The following is a 13,597-nucleotide window of genomic DNA, read 5'->3' as shown; positions in this document are numbered from 1 at the left end:
CGAAGGGCCGAGTGGCCTCCTCCTGCTTCAATCATGGCGAGAGGAACGTGTACACACAACTCAGTTAAATATGGCAAACTTTCCCCAAGACAAAACTCCACTTGCCACCAGTCCCCGAGTTGAGACGGCTAGCCCCCTCTGTCCCTTAGACCTGCCTCCACCTCCCCTCACGTATCTGGCTGATGTGAACTGATCGGTGGATCAGGGCAGACTGCAATTTCCCAAATTAACACCAGTTCTCAAACCATCACACATCTTCAGTCAATATTCATTTTATTCAAAGTTATAAAGACAAGGTACAGTAAATACGCAAAGTATTCCAAATATTTACAACATCAGAGAATACACAAACTATTCAATCCTCGAGATTGAACGAATCAATTATCTCAGAAGGGAAGACAGTGGGAATTCTGTGGAAGGATGATTGCTGATCTGCCAGGGCTTTGGGTTTTATTGAGGGATTCCCGCAGAGTTGGCCGTGCTCTGTTGTCCTCCAGACCGAGGGAGGTATTAAACACAGGGTGAACTGCTCAGGGGTCCAATAACAGAGGCCGGTGTTCGACTCACCTTCGAGATAAATCAGCTCACATTTCCTCAACCTCAGACAGGACCAGGGATATTCCTGGCAACATCTCGACTTGGGAGCACAGGGGGAAGTCCTGCCCTCAAATCGGAATAGCACAATCCTCACTCCGTTAGGAAACGAGATGTCTCTCACACACACACAGTCCCAGCAAGGACTCAGCCACCTGGGTCTATGAGACATGGGGAGATGGGAGGCAAATGGCCCCAATGCCACAGGGACATGATGGAGTGGAGAAGACAATAAAGAACAGGAAGATTTCACAGGGACATTAAGCTTCGAGTGTAACAGATTGTGCGGATTCGAGGTGCGAATACTGCAGCAGTGGGATGTGAGAAACTGTCTCGATGGCAGTGGAAAGGAGGTGGTGAAGCGGAGATAGCCTGTCCCCGGACTCAGCTGTGATCCAGCTGGCGATACAGTTTAATGGTTATTAACTGCACCTCTGGATCTCCGCTCTGGAGGTCTAACGCTTGCAGCATCGTCTTCAGAGCTGCTTTCAGGTCCCCGAGCTCCATCTGTTCTTTGCCTCTCTCCACCAGCCTCTCATATTCACCCAGCACAAGCTTCACCTGGTGGCCTGCCTCGTTCCTGGTGATCAGCCGTCCTGCTGCCTTGCTGAAGGTCTCCAGCTGCTCGCCAGAACCCAGTTCCGAGTCAAATGTCCCAGACTGTTCCCCCTCGCTGTCAGCCCTCTCACTGCTCCCGGTCATCAGCGAGCTGCTCGAACCGGTCACCCCCTCGTCACTGCTGCCCGTCCCCAGCTCCGAGGCTGGCCCGTCAGCCCGTGTTCCTTCCTCAGAGCCTCCTCCTGACTGTCTCGGACTGCGGTCACTGGTCAGCCCGCCAGCACTCTCCTCTGCATCATTATCTGTCTCACCCTCATCGGCATTCGGGGCACCCACACTGTCAGGGGCAGTGTTATCCAGATCCTCCGCATCATCCAGATCCTCCGCATCATCCAGATCCTCCGCATCATCCAGATCCTCCGCATCATCCATAACCTGGCTGATTATAGAGCGCCTGGAAGCCACCGAGCGATTCCCGCTTTTGTTCAGGACAGCGGCGAGGGGCGACATGGATCCTTTTGGGGTGGAAGCAGCTGGAATGGTGAAAGCCTTCACCATTGGACTGCTGGCAAACTCTGGGGCTCGAGGCCGGAAGCCCCCCTCGGTTTCCTCCCCCTCACTGTCACTGGCAATCACTCTCCCCCGGCATCTCTTCCAGGGCTGCACAATGTCGGAGGAATCTGCTTCCACACTGCTGGGAAACTCCATATCCAGGGACACAGCCTGCTGCTCCGCCTGGCCTAGCTGTGCCTCTATCGAGGAGCACGAGTCACCCTCGGTCGGCACTTTGGTTTCAGTCAGCCGGTCGGAATCCACGCCCTCCCCCTCCTCCATCGTCTCCTCCAACATCAAGTTGAACCCAGACTCAAAGAGGGGTTTGGAGTCAGGAGAAGGAGCCTCAAAGTCAGGGGAAAGAGCCTCGGAGGCAGACCATTCACACTCAGACTCACCGCCCCGGCCCTCGCTCGATAGCAGCTGCAGGCCGTTGTGAAGGAGCGGGGAGGAGAGTACGCTGCCAGAGGTGGGTAACTGGCACACAGCGGGCCCTGGCTCTGCGATGAGAGAGTCGCCCCCAACACCGCCATCCTCCTCAGCTGTACCGGTGTCAGCTGGTGACAGGGAGCTGTCCAACAGCACCACGCTGGTGCCCTGCTCCCCCAACTCCAGGGGCAGCTCAGCTAACCTACAGCTCAGGTCCAGCACTTCATCCGCCGTCCCCTTATCGATCGACTGTGTCAAATCCACGATGACTGGAGCGTGGGGAGAGACGGCATTTCCAGCCCGTACAGGCAGCGGGTCCCTGGGAGACTGCAGCTGTGTTCTGGACAATTCTTCTCCGTGACCTGCAGGAGGAAAAACAACCCCCAAGGTGTTAAAACACAAAGGCACATTAACACATTCTGGCAGGTTTCTCTCGGCAATCTGCAATGCTGAGGGAGAGAGAATCCCAAAGCAACATTCAACCTTCCCTCTGAGGAGAAGGGAAAGCAAGTTTAACATTTCTACAGGACAGCAACGTCTGAAACATGTTCACTTCCAGAATATCCACAAACAACAAGAACTGGAGAATCTGAAGGATGAATATTAGCCCAGGAAATACAAAATCAAATTCCCTGGGGAACGGTCCCAGCGCCCCCCCCCCCAGGGGAACGGTCCCAGCGCCCCCCCCCCCCTTCACCCCAGGGGAACGGTCCCAGCCCCCCCCCCCCCCCCCCCCCCCCCCCGGGAACGGTCCCAGCGCCCCCCCCCCCCCCCCCCTTCACCCCAGGGGAACGGTCCCAGCCCCCCCCCCTGCCCCCCACAGGAACAGTCCCAGCCCCCCCCCTCACCCCCGGGGAACAGTCCCAGCCCCCCCCCCCTGCCCCCCACAGGAACAGTCCCAGCCCCCCCCCCTCACCCCCGGGGAACGGTCCCAGCCCCCCCTGCCCCCCACAGGAACAGTCCCAGCCCCCCCCCTCACCCCAGGGGAACAGTCCCAGCCCCCCCCCCTGCCCCCCACAGGAACAGTCCCAGCCCCCCCCCCTCACCCCCGGGGAACGGTCCCAGCCCCCCCTGCCCCCCCACAGGAACAGTCCCAGCCCCCCCCCCCCCTCACCCCCGGGGAATGGTTCCAGCCCCCCCCCCCCCCCCCCCACGGGAACAGTCCCAGCTCTCTCTTCCCCCCCCCCCCTCCCCCTCCCCCCACGGGAACAGTCCCAGCTCTCTCTTCCCCCCCCCCCCCTCACCCCAGGGGAACAGTCCCAACCCCCCCACAGGAACAGTCCCAGCTTCCCCCCCCCCGCCCCCCCCCAGGGGAACGGTCCCAGCTCCTCCAATCTATCCACAGAACTGAAGTTCCTCTTTGTGGAACCGTTCTCATCTTTCTCTCTCTCTCTCCCATCTTTCCTAAAGTGTGGCGTCCGAAACTGGACCCAATATTCCCGCTCGCTGAACAGGCGTTTTATAATATCGGTACAACAGAAGAATCAGCAGAAATGGGTAATTTTCTGGTTGCCGCAGGGATCAGTGCCGCAGGGATCAGTGCCGCAGGGATCAGTGCCGCAGGGATCAGTGCCGCAGGGATCAGTGCCGCAGGGATCAGTGCCGCAGGGATCAGTGCCGCAGGGATCAGTGCCGCAGGGATCAGTGCCGGGACCTTTCACTGTTCACAATTTACATCAATAACTTGGACAAAGGGCGGGTCACTAAATTTGCCAATGATATAACGATAGGAAAGTCAGTGGTGAAGAAAACATAAGGAGGCTACAGAGGGATATAGATGGGTTGAGTGAGGGGGAAATCTCTGGCAAATGGGAGTATGAGGTGGGCAAATGAAATTGTCCATTTTGGCAGAAAGTGTGAAAAGGTTTCTTATCTGAATGGGGAGAGATTACAGAGCTCGGAGGCAGAGGGATCTGGGCACCTTAGAGCATAAGGAAAGCCAATAGAATGTGGTGGTTTATTGTGAGGGGAATAGATTACAACGGTTAGTTAGGGAGGTTATACTGCAGTTGTCCGGGGCGTTGGTGAGACCACATCTAGAGTATTGTGGACAGTATTGGTCTCGTTATTTAAGGAAAGATGGAAATGTGTTAGGAACAGTTCAGAGAAGGTTCACTGGACTAACACCAGGAACGGGCTGACTGTCTTATGAGGAAAGGTTGGAGAAGTTAGGTTTGTATCCGCTGGTGTTTAGAAGAGTGAGCGGTGACTTGATTGAAACTTTTCAGATCCCGAGTGGGTATTGATAGGGCGGATGTGGAGGGAATCTTAGAATAGAATCATAGAATCCCAACAGTACAGAAAGAGGCCATTCAGCCCATCGAGTCTGCACCGACCACAATCCCACCCAGGCCCTATTCCTATAACCCCACACATTTACCCTGCTAATTCCCCTGACACTAAGGGACAATTTAGCACAGCCAATCCACATAACCCGCATATCTTTGGAGCGTGGGAGGAAACCGGAGCACCCGGAGGAAACCCAAGCCGACACGGGGAGAATGTGCAAACTCCACACAGACAGTGACCCGAGGCCGGAATCGAACCCGGGTCCCTGGCCCATGAGGCAGCAGTGCTAACCACCGTGCCACCCTCTTGTGGAAGAATCTAGAAATAGGGGTCACCCACGTATGATAGACGGGGAGAATTACTTTCTCTCAGAAGGTGGAGAGTCTCTGGAACTTTCTTCCCCAAAATGCAGTGGGAGCAGAGTCTTTGAATATTAAGGCAGAGTTAGATAAATCCTCGATTAATGAGGGGGCGAAAGGTCATCGGGGGTCAGCAGGGATGTGAGGATGAGGTTCCAATCAGCCCTGATTTTACTGAATGGGGGAACAGGCTCGAGGGGCTGAATGGCCTTCCTGCTCCAAATTTATCTGTTTCCCCCATTTTTTTAATTCTATATTCCTACGAATAAAGGCCAATATAGTCTATGCTTTGTTACCCGCTCTCTCCATCTCTCCTGCTACTGTCAATGATCAACACAGGTCTGTACCGGCACCTCCTCTACAATGGCACCCTTTATATTGTCTCTCCTTGATCTTTCCACCGATTCCTGCTCTTCTACAGAATACTTCAATTGGATCTTTTACACCCATGAGGGGGCAGATGGGGCGTCAGTTTAATGTCACATCCTGTCACTCACTCAGCTCCCTCCCTCAGTGCTGCCTGAGACTCGAAGCCCTGACAGTCTGACTTGAGGATGAGAGTGGCACTCACTGTGCCTCCATCCAACAGCCTGCCCAGACAGCCAAAGGGGAACCCAAACCAGAGTACTGGCTGCCTCATGGCACCAGTAGGAGTATTTTTCTTAATGTTAAACTGCGAAGGAGTCTGGGAAGGGTTTTTTTCAAACTTTAAAAGTCAGTTACCTGGGAGGATCACCCTCATTGTTCCAGTGGAGCAAGTAGAGAGGGAATGATTAGTGGCAGGAGTGCTGGTGAGAGATTTATTTATTTAGTCAGTTAGTGTGGTATTTTTGCAGGAGTATTTTTCTTAATTTTAAACTGAAAACCGGAAGTGGGCTGCTAAGGAGTCTGGGAAGGGTTTTTAAGCGCGTGAAGTATAAAAGGGGGGCTGCAGTATACAGCGGGCAGCGTCGGGAGCGGGCAGGGGAGTGAGCAGGGAGCAGAGTGAGAGCTATAAGGGCTTTGGCTCACAGGGCTTCGGGGGACAGGGGTGAGTTTTAATTCTTGTTTACTTTTCTCTGTGTACCTTGGTATAAAGGGTCAAATATGAGTGTGAAGCCAGTGTGTTGTTCCCAGTGTAGGATGTGGGAGGTCCTGGAGGCACCTGGCCTCCCGGACATCCACATCTGAGAGGGGTGTGTCGAGCTGCGGTTCCTGAGGGACCGTGTTAAGGAGCTGGAACTGCAGCTCGAGGATCTTAGGCTGATGAGGGAGAATGAGGAGGTGATAGACAAGAGCTATCATCAGGAGGTCACACCAGGGCCACGGGTGGAGGCCAAGTGGGTGACGGCCAGGAAGGGTAAAGCTCGGGTGATTGAGAGCACCCCGGTGGGTGTGCCCCTACACAACAAGTACTCCTGCCTGAGTACTGCTGGGGGGGACAGCCCGGCTGGGGGAAGCAGCAGTGGCCGTGTCTCCAGAGTGGAGTCCGGCCCTGTAACTCAGAGGGCTAAGGAAAAGAGGAGGAAGGCAGTGTTAATCGGGGACTCGACAGTAAGGGGGTCGGACAGGCGTTTTTGCGGAGGCAGGCGGGAGTCTCGCATGGTGGTCTGCCTCCCTGGGGCCGGGATCCAGGATGTCGCTGGTCGACTTCCAGAAATCCTGAGGGGGGAGGGAGAGGAGCCAGAGGTAGCGGTACATATTGGTACCGCTGATGTGGGAAGGAAGGGGGAAGGGAACATGAAAAGAGAGTATAGGGAATTAGGGAGACAGCTGAGAAGGAGGAAAGCAAAGGTAGTAATCTCGGGATTGCTGCCTGTGCCACGGGAGGGTGAGGGCAGGAATGGAGTGAGGTGGAGGATGAATGTGTGGCTGAGGGACTGGTGCAGGGGGCAGGGATTCAGGTTCCTGGACCATTGGGACCTCTTTAGGGGCAGGTGTGACCTGTACACAAAAAACGGGTGGCACTTGAATCCCAGGGGGACCAATATCCTGGCGGGAAGGTTGGCTAAGGCTACTGGGGAGAGTTTAAACTAGATAGGTTGGGGGTAGGGGATCGAGACGAGGTGACTGGGAGCGAGGAAGTTAGCTCGCAAACAGAGAAGCGTTATAGACAGTGCAAGAGGGAGGATGGACGGGAGATAGAGAAGGGGAGAGCTCAGACCAAAGGATTGAGATGTGTTTACTTTAATGCCAGGAGTACAGTGAATAAAGGGGATGAGCTCAGAGCGTGGATCGATGCCTGGAAGTGTGATGTGGTGGCCATTACGGAGACTTGGATGTCTCAGGGACAGGACTGGATACTCTAGGTGCCGGGATTCAGATGTTTCAGGAAGGACAGGGAGGGAGGCAAGAGAGGGGGTGGAGTGGAACTGCTGATCAGGGATAGTGTCACAGCTGTAGAGAAGGTGTATGCTGTGGAGGGATTGTCTCCAGAGTCCCTGTGGGTGGAAGTTCGGAGTGGGAAGGGGTCGATCACTTTGCTGGGAGTTTTCTATAGGCCGACCAATAGTGACAGGGAGGTGGAGGAGCGGATAGGGAAACAGATCCTGGAGAGTTACAATAATAGCAGAGTTGTTGTGATGGGAGACTTTAATTTCCCAAACATAGATTGGAATATCCCGAGGGTAAGGGGATTGGATGGGGAGGAGTTCGTTAGGTGTGTTCAGGAGGGTTTCCTGACACAGCATGTGGACAAGCCTACAAGAGGAGAGGCTGTACTTGATCTGATACTGACCAATGAGCCTGGACAGGTGTCAAATCTCTCGGTGGGAGAGCATCTTGGGGATAGCGATCATAACTCTATCTCCTTTATGCTTGCATTGGAAAAAGAGAGGATCAGGCAAGCTAGGAAAGCGTTTATATGGAGTAAGGGGAAATATGAAGACATAAGGCAGCAAATTAGAGGAGTAAATTGGAAGGAGGTATTCTCGGGGAAATCTACTGAAGAGAGGTGGCAGTTTTTCAAGGAATGTCTGGAGTTCTACAGGACAATGTTCTGAGCAGACAGGGAGGAGTTGGTAGGTTAAAGGAACCGTGGTGCACGAAAGCTGTGCGGGACCTAGTCGAGAAGAAAAGGAAAGCATACAAAAGGTTCAGAGAGTTTGGCAAAGATAGGGATCTAGATGAGTATACGGCTTGTAGGAAAGGATTAAAGAAGGAAATTAGGAGAGCCAGAAGGGGTCACGAGAAGGTCTTGGCAAGTAGAATTAAGGAAAACCCTAAGGCGTTCTATAAATATGTGAAGAGTAAAAGGATGAGACGTGAAGGAATAGGGCCTATAAAAGGTGAAGGCGGGAAAATCAGTACGGAACCAGTAGAAATGGCAGAGGTGCTTAATGAGTATTTTGCCTCGGTTTTCACAGAGGAGAAGGACCTGGGTGGATGTACTGCGGGCTTGCGGTGGACTGAAAAGATTGAGCATGTGGACTTTAAGAAAGAGGTTGTGCTGGAATCTTTGAATGGCATCAAGATAGATAAGTCGCCGGGTCCGGATGGGATGTACCCCAGGTTACTGTGGGAGGCGAGGGAAGAGATTGCAGAGACTCTGGCGATGATCTTTGCATCTTCGATGGAGACGGGAGAGGTTCCGGAGGATTGCGGATGTGGTTCCTATTTTCAAGAAGGGGAATAGGGATAGCCCAGGAAATTACCGACCGGTGAGTCTAACCTCAGTGGTTGGTAAGCTGATGGAGAAGATCCTGAGGGACAAGATTTATGAGCATTTAGAGAGGTTTAGTATGCTCAAGAATACTCAGCATGGCTTTGTCAAAGGCAGATCGTGCCTTTCGAGCCTGGTGGAGTTCTTCGAAAATGTGACTAAACACATTGACGAAGGGAAAGCGGTAGATGTGGTTTATATGGATTTTAGCAAGGCATTCGATAAGGTTCCCCCATGCAAGGCTTCTGGAAAAAGTGAGAGGGTATGGGATCCAAGGGGCTGCTGCCCTGTGGATCCAGAACTGGCTTGCCCAAAGGAGGCAGAGAGTGTGTATAGATGGGTCTTTTTCTAATTGGAGGTCGGTCACCAGTGGTGTGCCCCAGGGATCTGTTCTGGGACCCTTGCTGTTTGTCATTTTCATAAATGACCTGGATGAGGAAGTGGAGGGATGGGTTGGTAAGTTTGCCGATGACACGAAGGTTGGTGGGGTTGTGGATTGTCTGGAGGGATGTCAGAAGTTACAGAGGGACATAGATAGGATGCAAGACTGGGTGGAGAAGTGGCAGATGGACTTCAACCCTGATAAGTGCGTAGTGGTCCATTTTGGCAGGTCAAATGGGATGAAGGAGTACAATATTAAGGGAAAGACTCTGAGTACTGTAGAGGATCAGAAGGACCTTGGGGTCCGGGTCCATAGGACTCTAAAATCGGCCCCACAGGTGGAGGAGGTGGTTAAGAAGGCGTATGGTGTGCTGGCCTTTATCAATCGAGGGATTGAGTTTCGGAGTCTGGGGATAATGATGCAGCTATGTAAGACCCTCGTCAGACCCCACTTGGAGTTCTGTGCTCAGTTCTGGTCGCCTCATTACAGGAAGGATGTGGAAAAGATTGAAAGGGTGCAGAGGAAATTTACAAGGATGTTGCCTGGATTGAGTGGCATGCCTTACGAGGATAGGCTGAGGGAGCTCGGTCTTTTCTCCTTGGAGAGACGTAGGATGAGAGGAGACCTAATAGAGGTATATAAGATGTTGAGAGGCATAGATCGGGTGGACTCTCAGAGGCTTTTTCCCAGGGTGGAAATGGCTGCTACGAGAGGACACAGGTTTAAGGTGCTCGGGGTTAGGTACAGGGGAGATGTTAGGGAGAAGTTTTTCACACAGAGGGTGGTGGGCGAGTGGAATCGGCTGCCGTCAGTGGTGGTGGAGGCAAACTCAATAGGGTCTTTTAAGAGACTCCTGGATGAGTACATGGGACTTAATAGGATGGAGGGTTATAGGTAGGCCTAAAAGGTAGGGATATGTTCGGCACAACTTGTGGGGCCGAAGGGCCTGTTTTGTGCTGTAGTTTTCTGTTTCTATGTTAACATTGTGCCCAACTGAATAATGACGACCGGGCAGTAGAAGTCTGCAACTCTCTCCTACAACAGGAAGTAACTCGGAGCTCAGTTACCTTTCGAGCGTCAGCTTGCTGGATTTTAGCTAGCTGAGGGAGATATGTTGTGAAGTTGCCTGCGTTGGACTGGGGTGGGCACAGCAAGTAGTCTCACAACACCAGGTTAAAGTCCAACAGGTTTATTTGGTAGCGCGAGCTTTCGGGGCATTGCTCCTTCATTTGGTGAATTGCCACTCACCTGATGAAGGGGCAACGTTCTGAAAGCTTGTGCTACCAAATAAACCTGTTGGACTTTAACCCGGTGTTGTGAGGCTACTGACTAAGGGAGATATGGAAGCAGGGTAGGTGGGATGTGTTAGCCACCACCTCAGTGAATGACAGAACAGGCTCGAGGGGCTGAATGGCCTCCTCCTCTATCCATGACGGAAAGAGTGAGGGTGGGGTAAGGAGGATGTGGAGCTTGGGCTCCATTTTCCAATCCACACCGATGATGTGTCCTGGGTGTGCGATGCAGGCTGCAGGCGAATAGCCAGCTCTGAAGTAATGGATTGTCTACGTCACTGCTCTAGAAGCCCAGGAGAAGATGGTTAGCAGCCAGACCCCAGGACAAACTCTCACGCAGGAGGGGAGCAGAGCGGTACCTGTAGCTGGAATTGCTGGCAGCTCTCGGGGTTTGTTCAGCCAGGCTGGCTCAGTGTCGGCTTGGAGGTTCTGAACCAGCTGAACCTGCAGGTGGGACTCAGCCATCACCAGCTCCTGGGCTTTCTGCACCCGCTGCTGAATGTACTGCTGAGACCCGGGGTCGCTCACAGAGTTTTCCTCGTCAGGGGCCACGTCCTGGGAGAAAATGAGGTCATGGTCTGTCACGCCAAACATCTCGAGGGTGTGCAGGAAGGCAATGTGCTGGTCCAATGCCATGTCTGTCCGTCTCTGGCTGGAGTGCATGGACTGCAGCTGCCTCTGGGTGCTGGACGTCCTGGGGTCCTCCAGTATAAACAGCTCCCGGAGCTCCTGGCTGCTGAAATAACGAAACGGATTCTTCTTTTCCCCGACTGACTGACGAATCAGTGAATCTACCAACAACACAGAGACAGAGCGATGGGCGGAATTAACCACAATCCTTTCCGAGCACCCCTCACACATCATAACCTGGGGGGGGGAGAGAGAAGGGGCCGAGGGGGGGACAGAAGGGGCCGAGGGGGGGGGGGACAGAAGGGGCCGAGGGGGGGGGGGGACAGAAGGGGCCGAAGGGGGGGGGGACAGAAGGGGCCGAGGGGGGGGGGGGACAGAAGGGGCCGAGGGGGGGGGGGACAGAAGGGGCCGAGGGGGGGGGGGACAGAAGGGGCCGAGGGGGGGGGGGGGACAGAAGGGGCCGAGGGGGGGGGGGACAGAAGGGGCCGAGGGGGGGGGGGACAGAAGGGGCCGAGGGGGGGGGGGACAGAAGGGGCCGAGGGGGGGGGGGGACAGAAGGGGCCGAGGGGGGGGGGGACAGAAGGGGCCGAGGGGGGGGAGAGAAGGGGGGGGAGAGAAGGGGGGGGGGGAGAGAAGGGGGGGGAGAGAAGGGGGGGGAGAGAAGGGGGGGGAGAGAAGGGGGGGGGGAGAGAAGGGGGGGGGGAGAGAAGGGGGGGGGGAGAGAAGGGGGGGGAGAGAAGGGGGGGGAGAGAAGGGGGGGGGGAGAGAAGGGGGGGGGAGAGAAGGGGGGGGAGAGAAGGGGGGGGGGAGAGAAGGGGGGGGGGAGAGAAGGGGGGGGGGAGAGAAGGGGGGGGGGAGAGAAGGGGCTGGCTGGAGGGTGAGGGGCGGGGAGGCGGAGGAAAACGGGCGGGCCGGAGGGGGGGGCGGGCCAGAGGGGGCGGGGGAGGGAGGGACAGAGGGGGGAGGGAGGGAGGGACGGAAGGGGGAGGGAGGGACGGAGGGGGGAGGGAGGGACGGACGGAGGGGGAGGGGGGAGGGAGAGACGGAGGGGGAGGGAGGGACGGAGGGGGAGGGGAGGGAGGGACGGAAGGGGAGGGAGGGACGGAAGGGGGAGGGAGGGACGGAAGGGGGAGGGAGGGAGGGACGGAAGGGGGAGGGAGGGAGGGAGGGACGGAAGGGGGAGGGAGGGAGGGAGGGACGGAAGGGGGAGGGAGGGAGGGAGGGACGGAAGGGGGAGGGAGGGAGGGACGGAGGGGGGAGGGAGGGACGGAGGGAGGGAGGGACGGGGGGACGGAGGGGGGGGGACGGAGGGGGGGGGGACGGAGGGGGGGGGACGGAGGGGGGGGGACGGAGGGGGGGGGACGGAGGGGGGGGGACGGAGGGGGGGGACGGAGGGGGGGGACGGAGGGGGGGGGACGGAGGGGGGGGGACGGAGGGGGGGGGACGGAGGGGGGGGGACGGAGGGGGGGGACGGAGGGGGGGGGACGGAGGGGGGGGGACGGAGGGGGGGGGACGGAGGGGGGGGGACGGAGGGGGGGGACGGAGGGGGGGGACGGAGGGGGGGGACGGAGGGGGGGGGACGGAGGGGGGGGGACGGAGGGGGGGGGACGGGGGGGGGGGACGGAGGGGGGGGGACGGAGGGGGGGGGACGGAGGGGGGGACGGAGGGGGGGACGGAGGGGGGGGACGGAGGGGGGGGACGGGGGGGGGGACGGAGGGGGGGAGGGGGGGACGGAGGGGGGGAGGGGGGGACGGAGGGGGGATGGAGGGGGGAGGGGGGGACGGAGGGGGGAGGGGGGAGGGGGGGACGGAGGGGGGAGGGGGGAGGGGGGGACGGAGGGGGGAGGGGGGGACGGAGGGATAAGTAGAGGGGGGCCCCTGTGCTGTCCCTCCTCCAGTATTCCCATCTTTAACTCTGTCCCCTGTCGATCTCCCGAGTGTCAGAGACTGAGAGAAATAGAATGGGTCGGCCATTCTCTCGCAAGATCCCGGCAGATCATCAAATCTCTGCCCCATTCCCAGATTAGTTTTGAAGATCTTTTAATGACGGAGCGCCCACAGCCCCGTTGGGGGTCGAGCCTTCCGGAAGGTTCCCAGCAGCCCCTCCCCCGCTCGGAGTGACGAGCCCACAGTTTGAGCTGACCTTTGAAGATCTGTCTGCGGTAGATCTTCTCTTCCACGCTGCCGCAGGTCACCAGCCGGTAGATGACCACGTTGTCAGTCTGGCCGATTCTGTACGCTCGGTCCACAGCCTGTGCGTCGGTGGCCGGATTCCAACTGGGGTCAAAGACCACGACGCGGTTAGCCGCTGTGAGGGTCAGGCCCACACCGCCCACCTGGGTGGTGAGGAGGAAGACACAGTAATCGGTGCAGAGCTGGAAAGCTTCGATCTTCCTCTGGCGCTCGGACAGTGACATGGTGCCGTCTATCCGTGTGCAGTGGAAGCCCCGGTTGGTCAGGATGCGCTGGATAATATCCAGCATTCTCCTTGACTGGGAGAAGACCAGCGTGCGCATGCCCTCCTCCCTCAGCTGGCACAGCAAGCCCAACAGGAAAACCAGCTTGCCCGATTCCCGAATCAGATCCTCGTCTGTGACGTGGCTGACGTCGAACGCGACGCCACCATCCTCCTCCTCCTCCTCCTCTTCCCCCTCGCCCGGGCCTCCATCCAGGCCCAGCTGCCGGCACATCCTCCGGGACAGGAGCCTGGGGTGGTCGCACAGCTTCTTCAGGTTGGTCAGCTGCAGCAGGGGGGAGCGCTTGGTCTGCAGCAACTCCTGGACCTGCTCAGACGACACAAACTTGTTGTAGATGTCCTCCTGAACCGGGCTGAGGTAAACCCAGACAATCAGGTCGTTCTTCCGAGTCAGGCT

At 56.9% G+C, this 13,597-nt stretch overlaps 1 protein-coding gene across 1 annotated transcript; it reads right to left on the bottom strand.

The window, feature by feature from the left end:
* Positions 1-256: 256 nt before the first annotated feature.
* Positions 257-13,591, bottom strand: ercc6l (excision repair cross-complementation group 6-like). Its single transcript, XM_078208726.1, has 3 exons — positions 12,868-13,591; positions 10,455-10,886; positions 257-2,495 (listed from the first exon to the last, which is right to left on the bottom strand). Exons 1-3 carry the CDS (start codon positions 13,412-13,414, stop codon positions 979-981), a joined length of 2,496 nt encoding a protein of 831 aa, XP_078064852.1. The 5' UTR covers positions 13,415-13,591; the 3' UTR covers positions 257-978.
* Between the last annotated feature and the right edge of the window lie 6 nt (positions 13,592-13,597).

Source organism: Mustelus asterias, unplaced genomic scaffold (assembly GCF_964213995.1).
Source record: "Mustelus asterias unplaced genomic scaffold, sMusAst1.hap1.1 HAP1_SCAFFOLD_4307, whole genome shotgun sequence".
NCBI lineage: Eukaryota > Metazoa > Chordata > Chondrichthyes > Carcharhiniformes > Triakidae > Mustelus > Mustelus asterias.
This window is presented reverse-complemented; position numbering and strand designations above follow the sequence as displayed.

Excerpts from the sequence above, each read along its gene's own strand:
- ercc6l (XM_078208726.1), bottom strand. The coding sequence starts at position 13,414 with ATGTGCCGGCAGCTGGGCCTGGATGGAGGCCCGGGCGAGGGGGAAGAG. Across the intron at positions 10,887-12,867 it reads CCGCAGACAGATCTTCAAAG|ATTCACTGATTCGTCAGTCA; the intron begins GTCAGCTCAAAC and ends TGTTGTTGGTAG. Across the intron at positions 2,496-10,454 it reads GCCAGCAATTCCAGCTACAG|GTCACGGAGAAGAATTGTCC; the intron begins GTACCGCTCTGC and ends TTCCTCCTGCAG.